Source organism: Tripterygium wilfordii, chromosome 23, assembly GCF_013401445.1.
Source record: "Tripterygium wilfordii isolate XIE 37 chromosome 23, ASM1340144v1, whole genome shotgun sequence".
NCBI classification, from domain to species: domain Eukaryota; kingdom Viridiplantae; phylum Streptophyta; class Magnoliopsida; order Celastrales; family Celastraceae; genus Tripterygium; species Tripterygium wilfordii.
The window spans coordinates 2,542,362-2,565,375 of record NC_052254.1 but is presented as its reverse complement, the minus strand read 5'-3'; the positions used below and the strand labels follow the sequence as shown (position 1 = coordinate 2,565,375).

Below are 23,014 nucleotides of genomic sequence, written 5' to 3'. Positions count from 1 at the left end.
TGCCTGTCTAGTGTCTAGGACCTTGAGGTCCAAGGTTCCATTATCACCAAGAGGGTTTGAGATTTGAGTAATTTTCCATCAATTGTGGTATCTGTATAGCATGTGGGCCTTTTAAAAAAAAAACAGAAACTTAAAAGAGTACTTTTGAGGGAGTTAGCGAGTTAGGGTGTTCCATGCACAGGGCAGAGTCAACACACGTGCATGTTTAGGTGATTAGACGCCTGTACAGGAATAGGCACGTGCGACGCGTCCTTTAGGCTGGCTAATATTTAAAACAAATATATATATAAATGTGAAAAACGAGAAAAACAAAATTAACCAGGTTACCTTGTTTTCACTGGAGAGAAACGAAATTGAAGAGAGAGTAGAGAGAGAAATATAGGGAAGGAGAGAGTGTCTGTTTGCGTGTGAGAGAGGCCAATTTGAAACATAGGGATTCACTTGGATGACAATTTCAGTATCATAGAGAGAGAGAGAGAGGGGGGGGGGAGGGAGCGAGAGAGAGAGAGTAGGTTTATGTATCTATCTGTATAGCTCTATATCGGTACGCTGTAATTGGGGATTGTGATTATAACAAACAGAAGGAGGAGGGGGTTTTGGTTGAAATTGAATTCGATATCGAGAGAGAATCTAAGGCGATAGAAGAAGATTGAGGAACTGGAGTTTCGTGTGCAATTATTGGGGCGGGTGGTCGGCGAAATGGAGGGAGCGAATTGTGGATGAATTAGGCAATGCGGCGGAGGTGATTAAGGAACCGAAAGGCATGATATTACTTTTCAATTAGGGTTCAGTATTGTTTTTCCCTGAATTTGATTTTTTTTTTAAATTTGAATCAGTTGGTTTTCACTCATATATATATATTTTCTATTGCTGGGAGTTTTTTTTTTTAATTATTTCTTATTATTTCAGTTGGGTTTTGAGCTTAACTGTCGTGTTGGATTGCTGCCGAATTTGGATTTAGTCGTCATTGATCGCTGAATTTGGCACTTTTGATGAATGTTGGTTTAGTATTGCGGTTTTTTCTTTGCTCTCTGGGTCATGAAGATATTAGCTAGGTTTGTGTGGTTGGGTTTTGTTGTCACTTCAGATTTTACTTTGTTTTGTGCTGCCAATAATCTTGTTGATCACATCTAGAGGACAACATTTGTGATTGAGAAAATTGAGTATGAAATCTGAAATGATGTTAATTGTATGATGTTCTAATGTCCTTACAACCTAGATGCTTTTTTTGCAAAGAGGAAGAATGGATCAATGACATCTATTCTCATTGTAAACGGATGAGGAAGATTTGAAAATGGAGTTTTCTCTTATTGGATGATATTTTTTGAGAGTTAAGTAGGGAGGGTTGCATGGGGGTGGGGGGCTAAGCGTTTCACCCTGCTTGGATTCGAGGTGGAGAGTTTTGTAAGGTATGATTAAGGGGTGGATTGACCCCTTTACTACTCTGATTTGTCTATATTTCTTAAACCCCAAATTGAGGTGTTTGTGAGGTGAGAGGAAGTATCTAATTTTTTATTCCATATTGGCCCTCTATTTATGAAGGCCTGGATTAGGGATGGGGTATATAAGTAAACAACTCTTTTTTTTTCTTATTCCCTCCCCTCATAAACCAAATCACTCCTGTATATTATTGTATGAAGACAAATGTTTTGTGACGAGTAACTTTGTGAACACTTTTGCCTATGCAATTATACCTATATTATTAAGTTCAAACCACTGATTTGGTTCTAAGCCAGTTCGGCGAGAAAATTTCAGTGGGAATGTTGCTGTTTTGTAGTCGTTGGGTTTTATGCTGCTAGTTTTGAAATGGTAAAGCTGGTCTTTGCAAGTTTTATGATGTGCCATTTTAGCTTTGTTCTAATATTTTGGCCCAATTTTTAGGTTTCCTGAACATTTTCTTTTATGTGTAATACAGTATTACTATAGTCTTAAATAGAATATTCCTGGGCCACAAATTTGTGTGGGGAAATTCTATTGTATTTAATGGATTGTTGCACCAAAGTGCTTTGGGAGTATAGAAGAGAGCACATTTTTTGCTGTAGTGTTACCTTCTGTTAAATAGGTAATAGGTAATTGCTTTTCTGGGGTAGCTTTTTAAGTGCTTGGATGTAATTTTTGGCTGTAGAACCAGATGTAGACTCAGGTTCCAGCGTAAATTTTTGATGGACGGTGCCACTGCAGACTGTGGTACTAGGTTTGATGGCAGTTTCCTTTAGTTTCAGCTAGTGTTTTGTACCTTTTTCCGCTCTTGCTTTCGTGCGTTATGTGTTGTTTGAATATGGAGTGTCATTTTTGGAATGTGATTTTTCGTCAATATATCATGCTTATTATTCTTTCTTATGCTTTTCTGTGGTTCTTTAGGGATCACACGGGCTAAACAAAAGATCTGGTAAGCATCCCATGAATCAGAAGGTTTACATGAGAGTAGAGTCCGGGTTCTGCAACCTGTGTTCTGCTCCTTGTTCATCTTGTATGCACCTTAACCCAGCTCGAATGGGGTCAAAGAGTGATGGATCTTCTGAAGAAACCTGCCATGCGACTGTAACCAGTCAGATCTCTGTCAGTGCAGGTGATATACTTTCTTCTAAGAGTAGAGCATGTGAAACTTTACAGCATGCCACCAGTGAAGGCAGTACGCTGCTCAGTGTCAATTCAAGTCATGATTCATTGTCTGAAAATGCAGAGAGCAAAGTGATTATCAGGTTATCAGACGTATCTGATGCTTCCAATGGCACTGAGGTGCTCCCCAATTCATCCTTATGTGGAACAGGAGCTGATGGTCGACCTTCTTCAAAAGCACCACCTGTTTTGGATGAAAGTACTTCAAAATTGAAAGAGAAATTTAGAGAAGTAGAAAACCGTGATGATAACACATCATTCATTAGTGGAGTGAATGATGCTGATGTACTGGTCAGTTACTCCAAGGAAAGTTTGGAAAGGAAAATTGTGTCATGCGATACAGCTTATGTTAGTAATTTAGATTCCAAAGGATCTGGAAAGGCACTTATTTCCTGCAATTCAGGCATGTTAGAGACTTGGTCAGTTGATGCTTCGGCCCATGGTGGCATTCCAAAGGTTCGTAGTTTACACTGCCTTATTCAAAGTGACAGTTATCTTTCTGAAAATGTTTAAGGTTTTGAGTAGGATCCATTTTGTTTTGTCTAGGGAAAAGTGCCTGTCGGCCCTGGGGAATGTATCAATTTGTCATCGTCAAAAGAGGCAGCAACTGGGGCAAATTCAGTGGTCTCAAATAAAAACTCTGAAGTGGAAATGGACAAAGATAGTAAACAGCCACCTGAGGAAGGTCACAAAATTTCTGATAAAGTTGATCAAGATGAGAAGAATATTAAGTCAGCTGGGCTATCTGATGCAAAGGAACATCCATTGCAGTCTGTATCTGCAGATGAGAGTGATGAGTCAGATATTGTGGAACATGATGTGAGTGATTGTGCTTTTGTTATCTTGTCCAGATAGAACTCTTCAATATTACTAGGCGGCTTGATATAATAACTCTTACACACTATTAGTAGGCAGTATGCATATGCTAAAGTTCTTGTCTATACGCCGTCCATGTCTTCTTATTTGCCACTTAAAAGGGTATATAATGGCATTTTCACTCAAAAAGTACTGGCACCCAAATACAGGTACTCATGATGTGAGTGATTGTGCTTTTGTTATCTTGGCCATACAATTATAACCTTTCAATATTACTAGGGGCCTTGATATAATAACTCTTACACACTATTAGTAGGGAGGTATGCTTATGCTAAAGTTCTTGTCTATACGCTGTCCATGGTGCCCAAATACAGGTACTCATGTGCATCTTTGCATTATTGACATTGCCCCCCCCCCTCCTCCTTGATGATTTCGCAAGGCTTAGTATTTATTGGTTTTTGTTGAGAAACTGACATTCCAATCATTGTCAGGCCATAAGGAATAGTTAATTTGGTCTTTACTCGGTCACTGTAAGTGGGGTTGCTATGGAAACAAAAACTGTTGCTTGACCTGTTTTCACAAAATGCATTTACCTTAGAAAGTCTCTATTGTGAAAAGGGTTTGCATGCTGTCAGACTGACATGTATTGTTATTTGTTATTGAAAATGGATGTCCTGGAAGATTGTTGTATTGTTTTGAGCAGTGACTACTTGTTTAGGTGTGCTCTTGTAAGGTAGCAAAGGGATGTAAAAGAAGTTTAACTGGTGCTTGAATGGTGTTTCTTAAAGCCTAGTTCCCGGGCTTCCAATCCAATTTTTGCACTGCAATTATTTTTTTCGTTAGAATTTTGGATTCTTTGAGTTGTAGATGTTAGCATATGTTTCCATTTTGTAATGGGTGTCCTTTCCCCAGGTATTGAATTTCAAGATAGAATGAAATGATAGAAATGATATTGAATGAAAAGGAGGGGGATTTATCTTCAAGCTATTTTTGGCCCTTCACTTTCTTTACGTAGTCATATTTTGTCAGCAAGTGTTTGGAACATACATATGATGTTTCCCAGGAGGAATGAGGAAGATTATCTGCATTTCAGTTGTCTTCCTTCTTTGTCTCTTCCTTTTTTGTTCATGTTTTTTAATTATTTTTTTTCAGAGCCTTTCTGCCTTTGCCTGTTTTAGTTTATTCTTTTACTTTTTTTAAAAAAAAATAAGTTTTCAGAGTCCTTTTATTCGATTTGTGCAGGTAAAAATATGTGATATATGTGGGGATGCAGGTAGGGAAGATTTGCTTGCTATATGTAGCAAGTGCAGTGATGGTGCCGAACACACGTAAGCAACTAAGCATATGCAGCGTCTGTTTGTGTTTGTCTGCTATGTGTAGTTTTGTGTTAATTAATTTTAGTTTGGTCCACAATTCTATGATTAATATGTATCTCAGCATTTTTATCTCTATTATGCAGTTATTGCATGGGAGAGATGATTAAGAAAGTTCCAGAAGGTGATTGGCTTTGTGAAGAATGCAAGTTTGCTGAGGAAAGTGAAAGCCAGAAGCAAGGTAAAAGTGTAACACTGAATCTCAGATATATAAGTGGTAGTTTCTTGAAACCAACATGGCATACTTATCTGGTTAAATTGTTATTAACTGGTCAGATGCTGAGGTTAAAAGAGTAAATAAAGCTAGTCCAAGTATACCAAACTCTGGTAATAAACATGCAGAAAATATGGAGGTTGCTTCACCTTCGAGAAGGCAGGCAATTGAACCAAACACTGTGTCTCCGAAGTCATCTAGTCCCCCAAACACTGTGTCTCCGAAGTCATCTAGTCCCCACAGAACAGCTACACTTCCTCAGGATAGTTCTTTCAACTTAGATAAGGGGAAAGCAAAGCCAACTCAAAAGTCATTTGGAAATCAATCTGGCAATGATATTTTAGAAACTGTGCGTTCCCCCACCACCAGTATGCGGCTTCATCCTCCAAAAGGTAAATAAACACTTCTCCTTCACAAAACGTATTCTAGTCACATGTACAAGCACCTTTACTTTTTGATATTTTTTTAGAGGTAAGCACAGTCCGCTCTTCTGAAGTTTGTACGATTGCCTTGCTTTTAGTTTTATGTATCCAGTATTAGTTCATTGTTTTCTTCTTTGGACAGGCACTCTGTTAAAATCCTATTCATTTAGCACCCCAAATTTCAAACCGAAACTCAAGCAGGTAGATGAAGTTTTCTACAGGCAGAAGGAGACTAAAGAACATGCGGCTTCTGATATAAAGGATGGCCATACAAGAACAATAGGCAAATCTGCCTCATTTAAATCTGTGATTCCTGGCCGTTTAAATGCTCCTGAATCGAAAGTTAAAATGCTTTCTTCTCAATTTTCACTTGCTAAAGATCTAAAAGGGTTAAGACCAACTAAAGACCGGAATGCACCAGAATGGAAAAAATCTTTAAAACAGGATCGCCCTCTTGTTACTTCAAGTGCAGTTAGTTCTTCTATCTCAAGTCCTAAGGCTGATTCAAAACTGACATCTGCAAGTAACAACCGAGATTCAAAAAGTGTTCAATCTGATGGAAAGTTGAGTACCCTGACAAAATCAGCCGGTGGTCTAGCTCGTAAAGCTTTAGAAACTCCAGTTACTTCTGGTATGATCTTATCTCCTCAGTGAAGAACTGAAGATCATGGGTTAATTCCACTTATCATCATTCTCTTGTCTTTATTTATTTATTAGTTTTAATATTTCCTTGATTTCTGAATGCAGTTGGAGCTTCAGATGCCAGTGGAAACAGTGGTTCTGGTGGGCAGAAGATGAACCAAGTCATCCCTAAGGATGAAACAGCCTCAAATGCTTCTTGGACTGCTGACAGACCATCAAGTAATTCCTGTGTTCTAGATGGGTTACCCAGGTCAGGGGAACTGTTGCAGCAGGGTGAGAAAAGTAGGGAGCTACCTGTTAGTCATTCGAGGCATCCAGTTACAATGGCTTCCAGAAATTTTCCTTGTAGAAAATGTAAAGAAACTGGCCATGCTTCCGAATTTTGTGCTGTCAGTAGTCCACTTTCTTCGGGTGTTGATTTGTCTGTTTCAAGAAGTTTGAAAGAGGAGATGAGAAAAGGTCCTAAGTTAAAAGATGCAGTCGAGTTTGCTATGCTGAAGAGGCCTAGAATACATAAAAAGAAAGGAGAGGTGGAAGAAATGGATGGGTTGTCCACTCCAAAGACATCTGTGAAATCTGAAAGAGCATCTGAAGAGCAGCATTATGCACATTGCCCTACAGTGTCTGCGTTTTGTAAAACATTCTCTATTCCTGTGCCCGAGTATAGTTGGCAGTGGGTTTTTCCTCCTGTAGTCCATTTTCTTTGTTTCTTGGAAGCATGTGTCTTTGCTATTCCCCATTTTGTTTTTCCTGTCTTCTGGCTGTTTTGTTGCTTCTTGAAGCTGTTCTCTCTATAAGATTGTGTTACTTACTTTGCAGGGGTACTTTTGAGGTGCAAAAAGGTGGAGGAGTTCTGGACTTGTCTGGTTCTTTGCAAGCGCATTTATCAACTTGTGCATCGCCAAAGGTGCTGGAAGTAGTGAAGAAGTTGCCACTTAAAGTTGCCTTAGATGAGGTACCTCGCCTGAGCACATGGCCAACACAATTTCAATGCAATGGTGTCAGTGAGGATAATATTGCTCTTTATTTCTTTGCCAAGGATCTTGAGAGGTAATTACAGTTTTCTTTTATAATGAATCCAGTCTTTCAGATTCATGTCTTGTAGAAATTTGTCTAAAGTGTCTGCTCTACTTGTGATGCAGTTATGAGAAAAGTTATATGGGTTTGTTGGATAACATGATTAAAAGTGACTTAGCTCTCAAGGGAACTGTTGATGGGGTTGAACTCCTGATATTCCCTTCCAACGTGCTTCCTGAGAACTGCCAGCGTAAGACTAGTAGTGGATTTATGTCATTTGAGCAAAGACTTCTTCCTTATAATGATGTTTTGATAGGTTTTCTTGTCATTTTCATGCTAAGGTTAACTTTAGTGAAATCATTTAGAATGCTTCTGGTCGTGTTGATCTATACAGTTAAAGCTTGTTTATGAATGATGATGAAACATGCTCTTCACTAAATGGTCTAGTTTTGATATCTGTTTCTTGTTCTTTAGCCGTTTCCGTAAAGAGCTCTAGGTTGATTTTAAAAAAAAAAAAAACTGCTTTGACATTGGTTGCATGGTACGGTATCTTTGTCATTGTTCACTCTCTGTAATATGTATCAGTGTTTTGAAACTTTGAAACCCTACCCAAACAGCAACCCTGAAGAAGGGTTACAGGGTCACTGGTTGGACTTCGGTCCAACCTCAGCATATGGCAACCAATGCAATATTTATTTATATCATCATTATCATCATCCGAGCTTTTTTTGCAAAAAATTTGGGGTCGGTTACATGAATCTTAGAAAATCAACGGGAATCCACTACATGTATTCGTCTTTGCCATTAATTTCCATTTATGATATGTCGATCTTACTTTCATAACTCATATTGAATCCATATCATTTCTTACTACTTCATGCTCTTTTTTTTTTTTTTTTTATGTTTTTCTCTTCGCTTCCTACTCCTTCCTATACAAATTCTCTCGATTCTCCTCACCGCGATTGTATATGCCCATACCTTCTTAAATGGTTTTCTCACAACTTATCTTTAATTGGTGCTACTCATGCCGTAGATCTAGTAATCTTATTTCTTTTCCTATCTTCTCACATGTGACCACACATCCAACGAAGCATTCGCATTTATGCTACATGCATATTTTTTGGATATATTGTCTTTTAATAGCCCAATACTCAGAAGTCAGAACCATACACAACAATATATATTTGTTTATTGTATCCCAACCAACAACCTCATTCTGGCTATTGGTGGTGATGGCATCAAAGGACAATTGCGAGAGTGAAGACTTAGGGTTTTTTGTCATTTTCATTTTTGGGCTTTAGTATCTTTAGATTGACTAAACTGTAGAGCACCGATTTCGTTTAGGTTCAAAGTTTATTATTTTTAAAAATATTTTAAACTGTGAAAAAGGCTTGTTTTTGTCATATTGAATCCCGTCCACTTCACTTAAACCTGACTAGGTGATCTTGGTTGATTCAACCTGGCCAGTTCTTATTGGGCCAACTTCAGAGAACCAAAATTATGGATTTTTAGGTTGTCCGAACCAGACTACGGATATGGTTGTGGTCTGACAGGTAGGTCCAGTATAAAACAAGGTAAACAACTTCCATGCACAAGGCTCCCATAGTGGGTGGGGTCGAGGACAAACAAGATGTATGCAACCTTCCTCCTGCATAATATGCAGAGAGATTGTTTCGGAGGTTTGAACTTATGAGGTCATAAGTTGTACCTGTGCAATTTAACAACTGAGCTACATGTTTGTCTGTTCCAAAAAAAAAAACTCATGCACAAGGCTCCCGTAGTGGACGGGGTCGAGAATAGGATATATATTAATTTCAAGTGATCGTTTATGGCGTACCAGTAATTGTAAACCCAGTCTCACTTACAGCGTCATTTCTTTGTATTTTGTGATTCCTTGCCATGTATTATCCTCTTTGTTTTTTTTTTGAAGTATTTTTCAAGTTGTTTATTCCTTGGCTCCTTGCTCTTCTGGCCATTTTTATTTCCTACACACATCTTGTTCATGTTGAGGCTTGATTTTCTAGTCCCGTGCTGTCATTTGTGTATACCTTTCTTGGGGCCTTTTTTGTCATTTTTGGAGCCCTTTCCTTTTCAAACTAAAGTCCATTGATGAGGCAAAAGGAATGTTTATTCAAGTTTCCTTTATGTGTAAGTGTTATGTTAAATATATGTTCTGAGGGTATATCCTCAAAACGTTGGCAATTTCACTGTCACACTTATCAATTCGAGTGGTTTAATTTTAGCCAAATGAGGTGCGTTTAACAAAGTTTTGCCTCTTTAACATTTTGGTTTTGTAATGATATATTTATTTTTAAGTTTTTTCACGATTATAAAGCAATGAAAGGCAACTTCTGCAGTTTACTTTCTAAATATGACTTTTATGCCGACCTATTTTTTGTGCATAATTATTAAATAGAATTCTGGGAGCCTGCTTGATTTATTATAGTCTTGGGATTTTTTTTTCCTGATCTTGAAGCAGATCCAGTGGTAAATACTTCTCTGCTCTCATTTTTGAGTTAGTGTTGATAGAAGAAAATTCTATAATGCTACTTATGCATTTCTAATTCTTACCAGCAGTATGGTGCTCCTTGTAAAGCTTATGAACTTTTACACCAAAATGGTTCTTGCAAATTTTTTGTGTAACCTTAGTGCTATAGCTTCTGTTCCGAATCTGAGTGGTTGCTAAAACTGTGTGTTTTGTTGCTGACAGGTTGGAATATGCTATTTTTTCTTTGGGGAGTTTTCAGGGGTAGGAGATCAATTTGTTCAGTTTCCTCAAGTTATTCAGATCCTTCAAAGAAATTAGGTGTTTTTGATTCTAATGCGGCGACCACATTGAAAGAAATTTCAAATGCCATCACATCATTTTCTGAGAACATATGTTCGGACACGTTTACTGGGAAAAAAAACTCTCCTGCATGTGAAAGTTCTTGCGATGCTGTCCAAGAATATGATGCTACTGACAAGACTCATGTCACTATGAATGGTGATAGTGATAAAGAAGTTTGTCTTATGGAGGATAGAGTTTTGGATTTGGAAGCTAGCTGCAAACAGGAAGAAGGTGAACTTGAATCCAAATCCTCGTCAAATACTGCAAGTGGCATGGGGTCTTTATGCCCCAAAATGGAACCTAACAATCCTCTGGTAAAATTTATTTCCAAACATTTTTTTAATCATCTGAAGCTTTTTAAACTTTATTGCATAGTTTTATTTCACACCTCATATTAAAATTTATTCTAAAAATTTGTGGCTGAGTTTTCTTTCATATGTCATATTGTTAAAATTTATGTATTGAGTTAAGAGTTTGTCTAGCTTTTAGCTTACATCTTATTCAGGGTCTTGTGAGAGGCATATAGCAGTAATAGAAGCTGCAACTTAACTTCCAGGTTGCTGGAGAAAAGTGACGGAAAGAATAGTTGAGGTTTTGTGTGTATTCTTTGTGTGAAAAGGTTAGAAAACACTTAGGATTAAGGGAAAAAATAAGGAATAATATCAGGAGAATGCTAGAAGGTAAAGGAATGAAGAAGTTATGGTGGTTGTTCTTTTGCTGGCAAACAGTAACTCTAGGTACTTCGGTAGTGAATATTAAACAGGAGAGAAAACAAAGAGATTACCCTAGGCATGCATTTCTCCAATTAACCAAATGCTCAAACCTTCTTGTCAAAATATACTCTTTGTTGGGTGGACACTTGGCTATATACTCTTTTGTTTCCTTCACTCAATATGGCTAGTCCTCATTCTACTATGACAATGTTTCTTCATAGGAACTTATTGATAGAGACTCTATGAGTATTAGTAATTAATTAAAGCTCCTACATAAAGACTTTTAACAACATTTGACCCAAACTAACCAAATCGAGAGCCCATTACAGCAAAATATACTCTTGACTCATTAAGACAAAGATTAAACTAGCTAAACCTATAGACCTACGTAAACTGCCAAAAGCACTAATCCTGGACCAAAATGTTAGCTTTGATGGCGGAGAGCATGCAATTCTTGACTTAGGCTCAGGTTCTGCATCAATTCTCTCTTGTTTAGGACTAGACTTCTGTCGAGTTAAATACACTGTTAGGATCAGAGTCATAAAGCTCAAAAATAAGTTTGACTGAAATACATGCACACTAATCCCAGACCAAAATGTCTTCTTTGATGGTGCCTGACATGCAACTCTTGATTTAGGCTCAGGTGCTGCTTTGAGGAATCGTAGAGCTCAAAAATAAGTTTGACTGAAAGATGTGCACAATGAATATACTTGTTGAAATTAGAGCACCCTATTAGAACTAGTTTGCATCAGATATATTATTCGAAAGTTTGAGAAGACGATCTTAACATGGATGAGTTAGACTCTCATTTGAAATCTTAATCCATACTACCTATCTCTTTCGGAATGATTTGCCTTTTCACTTTTCCCGAAAATTTCATGATGTAGAGTCATTTAGTTGATAGGAATAGAGCATTCACTCAAGTCAACCCTTGTTCTTATTTGATTTTATATTTTTATCTAAGCGTGTCCAGTTTGAATAATTTGGACTGTGTTGTTTAGCCATTGCCTTTCCGATCCTAAACCGTCAATCTTGGTGATCATTATAGGTTTTAACTAGATGCTGCCTTGTTCTTCATAGGCAATTGAACTCGAATATTGTCCTGAGATTCTGAAACTTGTTATTTTTCTAAGCTATGGATAAGCAAACAAACTTTTGCATGTGCTCAGATGCACAACACACGTACAAACATAATTTAGAAAAGGAAAGGAAGAAAAGAAAGTAGAGAGAGGGAACATCTTTCTATCAGTTAATGATGGAAAACTTAAATGTTTGCCATGTTCTCACACCTATTTGTCAGTTCTTATACGTCCTAGTTTCGTATCATTTGAATTACGCTTACTTATTCATGATCCTTGTTACTTTTATTGAAAATGGGAATTGCTGATCACTCATTCTTCTGCAGGAAGATCAGGGACAACATATAAAGCTGAAGAAACCTTCTGTTCTGGAAATTGGAATCAAGGGAAGTTCTGACAAGAGTGAGAAGACTCAATCAAATGCTTTACTTGTGAAGGAAGACAGCTCAGCTTTTAAGCAGCTCCCTATTCAGAATGGAGAAAAAGGTATTGCTGGACATATTGGTAAGGTTGAAGTAGCAGATAGAATGCTTATCGACGGCGATGGAATTAAGCTTGAAAAGAACTTGGGAAGAGATGATCGGGATATCAACATAGAGACTTGCTCAGCTGGACACTCAACTATTGAAGGCCTCAATTCCAAGCACAGGAAACGTCCGCACTTGGATCTGTCCAAACCGGCCCCTGAATCGTCTAATGACACAGATCAAACGTTGCCATGGAATGAGCTGGATGCCGATGGGGAAAGTGTTAATAAAAAGCTGAAGGCGGATTATAGTGAAGTTTATGAATGTAGCAGGACTAATGATGTTTTTGCTTCTCAGATGCATGATGCATATTCTGGTTGCTCAATAGAGGATAAGAGATCGGAAGACTCTTGCGATGAGAAAGTTATATTAGAGGACTTAGGCTCTGCTGAGAGGTACTTCTTTCCTGTGGTCACACCTCATGTAAAGGGTTTTCAGTTGGAAGACAAGCCCTTGCCATGGAAAAGACCTTCATCAGAAGATCAGAATAGATCTCACGATCGTGTCCCAGATCTCGAGCTTGCGTTAGGGGCTGATAGAAAACCTCCAAATAAGGGACTTCTGCCTTTCTTTGTTGGAATGGGAGACAGAAATAATACCCAGAACAGGCCCTTTGATAAGATGACCGATACAGGAGAGGAAGATGACCCTGCTGCGTCCCTCTCTCTGTCTCTTTCATTCCCGTTCAAAGACAATGAACATGCTGTGAAATCCGTCACAAAAACCGAGCAGGTGCTGCCAGAAAGGCATAATGTGAGTACTTCACTGTTACTCTTTGGAGGCTTGTTAGATAAATAGTCCAATGATGACAACCACAGTTTGTGTTATATATTCTGGGTAATGCAGGTGGGAAGATGATAATCTTATGAAGTCTTTATGGGGACCTATTTTCCATCTGTTTATAGTCCGCAGAGGACTACTAATATTTTCTCTTTTACCGTTTTTTAGAGTCTTGTTGTTTTTGAGTGCATAGCCGGCTGTTTGTATATAAGGTGAACTAAGCCGGAACAGTTTCAAAATGCCTATAGAAATGAACAGTAAGTATCAACTTTTTATTAGAGATGAAAGACAAGAACAGTTTCTTTCTTTTTCAGACCAGAAATCATGGGCTGTTAGCCTATCTCAACTCCATATTTCATCCTCGTTTTTGGATGGTCTGCATTAAAGTTGGGTGTGTATTTTGGTGATTCACTAACCATTTGGATTTCTGCTCCTGATAAAATCAAGTCGTATTTGTTTGCCGATGTTGTAGGTATTTTGAGATGAACGAGCTGCTTGGCAATTAATTCTTCCAACAATACCACATAAGTGTTTTTTTTTTGGGTCATAGACCGAATTGTATTCATATATCCAATAGATATTCGAACCACCATAAAGATGGATGACATTGAAGGATTTCAAACCGAAACACGACTACATCGTCAAAATATCGGATTACAAACTATATCGGGATATACCAAAATAGACTAAAGAAAAAATAAAAAATAAAACTTGAACATATGACTACGTTTGAAGAAACAAAAACACACTTTCTCCGCCAGAGTAAGCAAACATTAAAAAAAAACACTATTTAAGCAACTCAAATTTGGTATTTTGAGCAATCCTCCAATCAAGTTTGAAAGTAGATCCAGATCCATGCCTATCAATACTTGAACTTGAAATTTGAAATTCAAAACATGCCAATGAATCTCTGATCATACACTGTTCTTGAAATCAAGTCATCTCCCAAACGAAAAATTAGGGGAGAGTCTTACCGTCTACCCATCATATTCAAACAAACAAATAAAGAAAAGCATAAGGAAAGTGCTGGGGGAGAGGAGGAGAGAAGGGAAAGATGGAAAAGGGAATTTCGGATTGGTTGGCTCTATATAGCACAAGTTCAATTCTTCATATTTACAACTTGTACTTTATCAAAATATTATAATGAAATATCCGAGATTTAAGTTTTAACTGAGGAAATAGTTTGATGAGCATAAAAAACAATATTTTTAATTTTTCTCCAAAAAATAAACGAGATGGACTTCGGGCCCAAAAATAGTTGTCCGGTTCTGGCCCACCCACGTGTACGCTTCGGATCCAACACAAAACAAAGACCTATGATACAATTAGGAGTAACGGATCATATCTCTCCAATCAAAATAGCGTTGTGCTTCCTCATCAAGGATCACAGAACAGAACTACACTTTGCAGAGATTAACATTATCAGGTACGCGATCGACCAACACCACCATTGCTTCTCATTTCTTTCTTTCCCTTCGAGCTGTATTTCTCGACCAGTAATTGTTCTGACTCGGCTGTCAAATCTGCGGAGTCATCATTTTCTCTCTGATTTTCTAGCTATCTATGTTCGTATTCGTGTTAAGGTGTTTTGAGATTGCATTCTTTCGTTGGAAGGCAACTCTCACTCAATTTCGCTGATCGTAAGGGTTTCAGTGTATTTTTTGTTTTCCAATTTGAATTTTCCTGATGCACAGCTGTGATCTTTAGTGACTTTGAACTGTCATTAACGGAAAATTGGGTTGGATTTGTTGATTTCTTGATCTGGATTTTACCTTATGTACGGAAATCATACTCAAGGACAGACACACAGACTTTTGTACTGTACTCGTCGGGCGTTCAGTTGGATTCATTGGTTTTTGATTGTGCAGGTATTTGAATTGGTAAAGGAAACTGATAAGAGTATTTAGGGCGTTCGCTTAACGATGGACCAAGCTGAACTGACAACAGAACAGGTCAGTGATCTGATCACATAATTTGATATATGTATGCAGATGTATCTGTGCATATTTATCTTCAAAATGGTCAATTTTTGTGGGCTGTGACTTTGAATTTTTGTTTTGGAAATTGAACTAGAAAGGCCATGAAGCTATACTAGCGGGATATGGGAGAGGTGGTGAATTTGGAGTTTTGAAAGATTGGCGCCTTAGGATGTTGGATTCATTTACTAGTTCTATTATTTTCAACATTTACAAGTTCTAGTATTTTCAACCAGAGTTTTTATAATGAGGACTACTTAAATAAGCATATGCTGTAGAGTTGATAGTGAAGTTTCTTTACTTATGTGGGGAAATAAGAGATTTTCACTGCCCATAATGAGTACAAAATATCTCTTCATAGACATTAGAAAGTTTAGGAATATCCCCGACCCCGCTCACTTTGGGAGCCTCGTTCGCGAGACTTCTTGTTTTTTCACAGAAAGTTTAGGAATAAGCTTATTAAAATGGACCGCACCCGTTTAAAGTGTAAAGTTTATTGGACTAATATATGTTGCACAATGTGTAGCAGAGTGTTGGGCCATTGAAAGGCAAAAGGCTCAAGAAAAAAAAAGAGCGCAGAAATTAGATTTATTTGATAAGCGACAATACAAGAGAGGATAGGCTAAGAAAAGAAATATTAGATTCAGGGTACGCCTGTAGGGTAGTGGCGATTGTAGATTCTATGTGAAAAGATTGTCTTAGATAGTTTAGGCATATATAACATAAAGATGATGGTGTTGCACTGTTAAAAGTTGAGAAAATTAGCAAAGCCCCTTATGGCTGCAGTTTGTGGAGATCTATCATGAAGGGATGGAATGTCTGGACTGCTATAACTTTCTTCCAAGCTGGTAAAGGCACCTCAATTAGTTTCTGGAATGTGCTGATCATGCTGGGCATTAGGTGGGTCACAAATGCTTCAGCGGTCAAGGAGCTGCTGGCTTGAAAATCTACAGGCACAGGAAAGCATCATAGAAGTTTCTCTCAACTTATTCCAATATCTGTGATGTGGATGATATGGATTGAAAGGAATAATAGAATTTTTAACAACGAGTCCTCCTTAGAAGTTTTCTTAGAAAATGGCTGGAATGCCTAAAGTCATGAAGTGCACTCCTATCAGGGAATGTTTTTGATTATATGAATTTATGTAGTTTGTAGCTTTTAGGGCTGCGCTCTCCTTGTTTTCTTTCTGGGTTGCACCCCCTTGGTGCTTGAATAAACTTTTTTCATTCAAAAAAAAAGTTGAGAAAATTATAGTAGGGGATGCTAGAAAGAGAAGAGGGAGATGAAAAGACTTGGAATGAAGTAGGATCACTGGATAACATAACTTTAGATTGAAACTAATGGTATTCTCCTACCAATTTCTCTTATGGGTCTATGTAGCTGACTGTAAATTGAGTGGGATTTAAGCTTTGATGATGGTGATGATCAGGCCACTATGTTTATAAAGTAACTGCTGTTTATACTTCTAAAGTGAAATTACTTGATCTTTGTCTGTGGGACACAAGTAGTGTAATGTTGAACTTGTATGAGACTTTTTTTAATCGCAGAAGTTCTTTGTGTTCTGGTTTGAATGACATTTTCTTCCATTTTGAAGGTTTTAAGAAGAGACATCCCATGGGAGTCGTACATGACAACTAAGCTGATTTCGGGAACAGGTCTTCAGCTGTTAAGACGTTATGATAAAAAACCTGAAAGTTACAAGGCACAGTTGCTGGAAGATGTAATGTTTACTTCCTATTTTAATTTATCAATGCTTGAAATGTTCTATGTTTCTACGTCCTATCTCAACCTCTAAGCCAGGCTTTCTTTTGGTTTGTGCTTGAAATGTTGTATATTGCTATGTCCATAGATGAATGAATCAAGGGGTTACTCTTCTTGAGAAACAATAATTCTGCTGGAAATTTGTTTTGATTTTGAGGAGAATTGTTGTACCTCCCGATGATATTGACAAGCAGAGTTAACTTAACAAGTAGAGTTAAATTGACAAGCAGAGTTAACTATGGCAGGATGGTCCAGCTTATGTTCGGGTATTTGTTGGCATTTTGCGGGATATATTCAAAGAGGAAACGGTGGAATATGTTCTAGCTTTAATAGGTGAAATGCTTACAGGTAAGTGGAACTTTGTCACTTTTCACTTTTAGTTGAACATGCATTGTGAGATGTTGACATCGTGTTTACCTGCTTTGACAGCAAACCAAAAAAGAGCCAGATTGTTCCATGACAAATCTCTTGCAAATGAAGATACTTATGAACCTTTCTTAAGTTAAGTATATATGTGTGAGCAATAGTTATATACTTGACATGTAAGAAATTAGTTGATTTTAATTTGTGCTGAAGCGATGTTTGCTCTACTTTGTTGTGAAGTGGAAAAGGTTTACATATTTTGTGCAGCTTATTTGAGGACAGATTGCTCCCCTTGGTATATATCTGAACGTTTTTCTACTTCTTTCTTGTGAATGCAATCACTTCCTTTTCGGAGTTGGTTGTTTTTCTACTTCTTTCTTGTGAATGCTTTATTTGCCTGACGCTTTGGCTGTCTTTTAATTTTATATTGCCGTATCAAAGCTGAGCATTTGTTTTGCCTATTTGTTTTGAATGCATTAACTTCTGGTCTCAGTTTTTCCCTGCTTGTTTCATTTTATATATTATAAGAATTAGAAATAGGTGCCTAAACTGGATTAGCAGTTCATGAAGCCATTTTCTTGTCAAACTGGATACCTAACACTATAAAAATTTCCAGCACATAACTTACCTTTTGCTGCCTCATGGCATTCCAGATAATTTCTGAACTTTTTAGATCCAAACCGGTTGTGAAGTGCAATATTTAAATGAGATGATTTTCTGTGATATCTACTTATGCATGAAGGTAATGAAGCATATTTGACAATTTGACCATTTAAGTAGCTGACCAAGTCCCATATGGTAGTTCATCTGGCGTGGTATGCATCTGACAGCCGAGGGGTTTTTTTTTCTAATAAATAAAATTATTCCATATGAGAAGCTTAGAGTGCAGCCCCTTTGGCTTCTCATTTCCCTGAGAATTTCTAAAAGCAATTATTCTTTTCATTTAAGTTATGATTGGTAGTTTTGCTATAGTTCCCAGTTTATTCCATTCAATTGATAACAGCTGAATCAATTGACTATTCGGTTCTCAGATTGCTTTCAAAAGGTAATTGGTTCATAGAAGAAAAGAGCTGCGAGATTCTGGCTTTGATAGTAAGGTAATTAGCACGATCTGTTCATGAACTTAAATTTCAAGTTCTACTGAAGCTAGCGGAGTGGTGGGCTTAATAAATTATAATGATGTATGTCATAATAATTTTTGTTGACTCCAGTGCTAGGCCAAAAAACCAGGGTGGCGCTGTTTCAAATGGGGAAGTTGTGAGTTCTAAGAGCAAGGTCACTAGTATTGACGATGTATTGAAAGGTTTGGTTGAGTGGCTTTGTGTACAGGTTGGTCTTAGCATTGGAAGGTCAACCAATGGGGGTATTTTCATTAGATGATACTGTTACTGTGCCTAGTCTTGATTCCCTTTGTCTTGTGCAGCTAAAAAAGCCTTCTCATCCTAATCGTGGCATTCCAGCAGCTATCAGTTGCCTTGCAACATTGCTGAAGGAACCTATTGTCAGGTCTTCCTTCATTCGAGCAGATGGGGTGAAGTTACTGATCCCTTTTATCTCTCCTGCATCAACCCAACAATCTATTCAGGTAAATATTTCATTGTGAAATTAATTTCTCATCCAAGTCTGTACAACTTAACCCAGTGTGCGAGCAGGCTGAACTGGTTTGCAAGCTCACGGTTTTTTTCATGCAAGCTTTGAGTTCTACTCTTCTGGAACTTATATAAGTTATTACTCACTGAACAAGTCTTTATAAACCCTTACGTTTATATTATAAATAAGGATGACCTTTTCTATTTGGAACAGCTTCTTTATGAAACATGTCTTTGTATCTGGCTCTTATCCTACTATGAACCAGCAATTGAATACTTGGCTACCTCTAGAACCCTTCCGCGACTGATAGAAGTTGTGAAGAGTTCCACAAAAGAGAAGGTGAGATTTCACTTTTCACACCTGTTGAGTTTGTTTAATATTTTGAGCACTAATATTCTGTAACTATTTGTTACTGTACACAAAGTTATTTATTCTGCAGAATATACTCTTTCTGAACATTCTGGTTTCTGTAATCCTGCATTATGTCATGAACTATGGTTGCCATACGTTAATTCCATTAAAAGGGATTATTGACCACAACTTAATTACTGTTAGCTAATTCCCATTGGGGGAAAAGAACGGAGGGTTATGCTGACCTTTAATAAGTTTGCACTGCTATTTTTCTAGGTTGTCAGGGTGGTTGTCTTGACCTTCCGGAACTTGCTCCACAAAGGAACATTTGGTGCTCAGATGGTGGACCTTGGACTGCCACAAATTGTTCAAAGTTTGAAAACACAGGCATGGAGCGATGAAGTAAGTCATATGGAAGGTTCATACATACGTTCCAAATGATGTTTCATGCCACATCACGTAGTTTCATCAAACTGATACTTGTCTTCTGATGAATGTATTGTCCTATCATCAGTTACCAAGACTTCGTAGTACTATTTTAGATAGTTGTTTTTTTTTTAATCTCAACAAATTGTTTGCACGTCTTTTAATCAATGCCATTTTTTATTTTATGTCTAGGAGCTATGCGATATTATTTTACTGTAGTATGCATCCTGCATGAGGCTCCTTCATGGTATCTTTCATTTTTGGTTCCCATTTGTTGGGGCCTTGGGGGGCGCCATTCTAGGAGCTTTGCATTATCTGCTGGGTTTTGGATTGAGGTTTATTTTCTTTTGCATTTAGGCTGGCCATTCTATTGACCATTCCATAAAGAAAAGGGAATCTTTTGAATGTCAATAATAGTAGGTTATGCCAAACGAAAAGCAAACAATAAAAGAAAGAGGAGCAGTTTATATTGTACGATTCCTTTGTTCCACTTGGCATGCACAGAAGAGAGGTGTACTCTTGAGTCTCACATTTATTTTCATTAATGGTGCTTGTCCATGCATGTATGTGCTTATAGTCTTATATGCACTTGCATGCCTTTGTGTGTATATATGCATTATGTATTTATGTTATTGTTTTGAGATTTTCTCCCTTCTTCTGAAGTGGCCTTTTATTCTGAACTTTTAAATGAAAATTAAAAAATCTCTTTCCCTACTGTTCCTGTTCTTTGTTTTGCAACTAGAGTTATGCTACTATTTTACCAATATCGTTGATTTTTATCCACATGGAGGTCTTCCTTAGTCAATTTTAAATAATTTAAATTTCACTTGATGTTACTTGTATTGTTATTGTTATAATTGTAATTGCATTCCTTATTTATTATGCTGCATAGACTATTCATTTGAAGATAATTATATCTATGAAAGGTCCATTTGGATCCATGTCTCCCAGACGCACTTCTTGCTCGATGCACTCTGAAGTGTATCTGAGACTCTCTAGATGTGGGCCCGTAGGTCAATATGTTCTGTGCGGCACTCCCTTGTTCTTTGTTTGACCTGTATCGTTTCTTTTCCAGAGGATTCCCAGCATTTCTTTCTCGAATAATGTGCATTCTTTTTTTTTATAAGTGGCTCGTGAACTCCCTATAATATTGCATTTGGTTCACTACAAAAGTCCTTAATAATTGGCCTTTGGACTAACAGGAGGTGATAAAAATGGACTTATCTATGAGACCTCCATGTCCTGTATGAGATGCTTTTCTCATTGATTAGTATCTATTGACTTTTGTTTATTTCACAGGACCTTTTGGAATCTCTGAACCAACTGGACGAAGGGTTAAAGGATAACATTAAGAAGTTAAGTTCTTTTGACAAGTACAAGCAAGAAGTGTTCCTTGGCCATCTTGACTGGTCTCCTATGCATAAAGATCCTATGTTTTGGCGTGAGAATATTACAAATTTCGAGGAGAATGATTTTCAGGTCCCTCTCTCTCTCTCGATCAATCTTGTGTACTATTTTTATTTTTATTTTTTACTTTTACTGCCATTACTTCTGAGAATGATGGTTCACTTCAGTCATGATACAAGTCTACATTGAGCCTACCCACAAAGATGAATGAATAGCACGACTTTTGAATTGTCCTCCCTATTTGCATGTAGTTGCTACTTGGCATATGGCCATTGTGTATAGCTTACAGCTTTACACACACTCTGAAATGCTCCCATGCTAGTATAGTAGGAGAGATTGATTCAACGGTGAATGCAATTATTCGAAAAGTAAGTTGTTTGGCTCATGAGATGGCAAATGGGCTGGGAGAGGCTGGATTTGCCTCCCCGTGCAGGTGTCCATGCAAAGGTTTTGCCCTTATTTCTGTCTCCTTCCTCGTGATGGAGGCCGGAGTTTTCTATCCCTATCCTATTAGGAAAGCAGTGGTCCTGTGGGAACCGGGAATGTCATCCCAGTCCCTGCAAGAAATATATTTTTCTGTGATTGATCCTACATAATCCTACTACCATAGATGAACAGCCAGAATAGGAGAAAACCTTTTCTGCATAAAACTGCTTGCCGCAACACACTATACCCACTTATTTACATTGATAGATAATTTTTATTTCACTTCTATATAATGTAGGGGTAAGGTCTATGTACATCCTGCCTTTCCCTAACCCCTCCCACTGCGGGAGCCTTGTACACGGGAATTGTTTACTTCTTTTGTTCTATATAAATTTTGGGCATAATGCTTTTGCAAAATATGATATTGCGGTAATTCTGTTCATTCTTCCTACATAAGCTTGAGTAACAACACCAACACTTTAGGTGGAAATTTTGCTTATTAATGAATTTAGGGGATGCACTATTTTTTCTTTATTATAATTTAAGAAAAGTTTAGGTAGCAAGTGATGTTGATTTTCAAAGTGCCTGTCCTAAAACCATGATGTCGTCCTGATTTGTCCCAGGTGGTTTTGACTATTTCGCTGCTCTATACTTGTTGGCTGCAGTACATATAATTTTCTTATTATATATTGATGAATATTGAACTTGTGGTTAGTCTTGTGATTGTATTCTGGTTTCAAATCCTTATTATGATTGCAGAGCACTCAAAACTGATGTAATACTAATATGTGATATTATGCCTCAGATTCTTAGGGTCCTTATCACAATTTTGGACACCTCTAGTGATCCAAGAGCCCTGGCTGTTGCTTGCTTTGATCTCTCCCAGTTTGTCCAGCACCATCCAGCTGGTCGCGTCATATTGACAGACCTCAAGGCCAAGGAACGGGCTATGAAACTGATGAACCATGAAAATGCTGAAGTTACCAAAAATGCCCTACTATGCATTCAGAGGCTTTTCCTCGGTGCAAAGTATGCGAGCTTTTTGCAAGCTTGATTCCATTCCCCTTAGGGTTTGGAATGGTAAATCGTTCATATCATCTATTACAATTGAAGTACTTGTGATGAAAGGTTACTGTTTGTTCGTTCTTAGTTCATCTATTATCATATGAGCAATTCGCAATTCGCGATTCGCAATTCATCGATCCGGGACTTTCTCATTTCGTCAGGTTATAATGTTTATGATTAAAAGTCTTGAAGAATCAATTCTTATTTATTTAAGAAATATTTAGTTCAGATTGCGAGCTGCAGAATAAAGAATGCGCAAAGTGTACTTCTTGATGGTTGTATATACATACCATCAGTCTATTGATTGACATTTAAACACTGAGCCGTTTTAGACTTTGTTAGTTTGTTTCATTTGATTTCTTTCTGATTAATTCACATTAGGTTTTATTTTGACCAACCGACAAACTGAAGATGCCTTTACATTTATAATTTTTCTAAAAATTTCCATAATTTTTCCTCCCCAATCCAATCGGCAATTACAACACTTAATGCCACAAAGAGTGTTAAATAATCGTAAAAAACGAACAGATTGATTTGTCAGTTATTCTTAAAAAAAATTTACTTAGAATCATGGATAATTGATCAAAATAATAATCGATTGATCGATTAAATTCATG

General features: G+C 37.4%; 2 protein-coding genes across 9 annotated transcripts; both read left to right on the top strand.

The window, feature by feature from the left end:
- Window positions 1-327: 327 nt before the first annotated feature.
- Window positions 328-13,385, top strand: LOC119992556. 7 transcript variants are annotated; one of them, XM_038839310.1, is made up of 13 exons: window positions 328-761; window positions 2,362-2,569; window positions 2,684-3,075; window positions 3,166-3,438; window positions 4,678-4,763; window positions 4,895-4,989; window positions 5,085-5,414; window positions 5,587-6,075; window positions 6,192-6,759; window positions 6,906-7,136; window positions 7,229-7,353; window positions 9,814-10,247; window positions 12,052-13,385. In XM_038839310.1, exons 2-13 carry the CDS (start codon window positions 2,401-2,403, stop codon window positions 13,048-13,050), a joined length of 4,191 nt encoding a protein of 1,396 aa, XP_038695238.1. In that variant the 5' UTR covers window positions 328-761; window positions 2,362-2,400; the 3' UTR covers window positions 13,051-13,385. The 7 variants fall into 7 exon arrangements, with proteins under 7 accessions (XP_038695238.1, XP_038695237.1, XP_038695235.1 ...); XM_038839309.1 differs by having other exon boundaries at window positions 2,362-3,075; window positions 5,151-5,214; window positions 5,248-5,414; XM_038839307.1 differs by having other exon boundaries at window positions 2,362-3,075; window positions 5,085-5,214; window positions 5,248-5,414.
- Window positions 13,386-14,361: 976 nt separating this feature from the next.
- On the top strand, window positions 14,362-22,733 carry LOC119993765 (V-type proton ATPase subunit H-like). 2 transcript variants are annotated; one of them, XM_038840989.1, is made up of 12 exons: window positions 14,362-14,458; window positions 14,901-14,984; window positions 16,603-16,728; window positions 17,015-17,117; window positions 17,199-17,271; window positions 18,164-18,229; window positions 18,344-18,461; window positions 18,556-18,717; window positions 18,936-19,061; window positions 19,350-19,475; window positions 20,799-20,978; window positions 22,138-22,733. In XM_038840989.1, the coding sequence occupies exons 2-12, from the start codon at window positions 14,955-14,957 to the stop codon at window positions 22,384-22,386; spliced, it is 1,359 nt and encodes a 452-aa protein (XP_038696917.1). In that variant the 5' UTR covers window positions 14,362-14,458; window positions 14,901-14,954; the 3' UTR covers window positions 22,387-22,733. The 2 variants fall into 2 exon arrangements, with proteins under 2 accessions (XP_038696917.1, XP_038696918.1); XM_038840990.1 differs by lacking the exon at window positions 14,362-14,458 and adding an exon at window positions 14,497-14,672.
- The last annotated feature ends 281 nt before the right edge of the window (window positions 22,734-23,014 follow it).

Coding starts and splice junctions, on each gene's coding strand:
- LOC119992556 (XM_038839304.1), top strand. CDS start 2,401: ATGAATCAGAAGGTTTACATGAGAGTAGAGTCCGGGTTCTGCAACCTG. Junction 4,990..5,084: donor AAGTGAAAGCCAGAAGCAAG/GTAAAAGTGTAA, acceptor TTAACTGGTCAG/ATGCTGAGGTTAAAAGAGTA. Junction 6,076..6,191: donor AGAAACTCCAGTTACTTCTG/GTATGATCTTAT, acceptor TTCTGAATGCAG/TTGGAGCTTCAGATGCCAGT.
- LOC119993765 (XM_038840989.1), top strand. CDS start 14,955: ATGGACCAAGCTGAACTGACAACAGAACAG. Junction 16,729..17,014: donor AGGCACAGTTGCTGGAAGAT/GTAATGTTTACT, acceptor TAACTATGGCAG/GATGGTCCAGCTTATGTTCG. Junction 18,718..18,935: donor CAACCCAACAATCTATTCAG/GTAAATATTTCA, acceptor TATTTGGAACAG/CTTCTTTATGAAACATGTCT.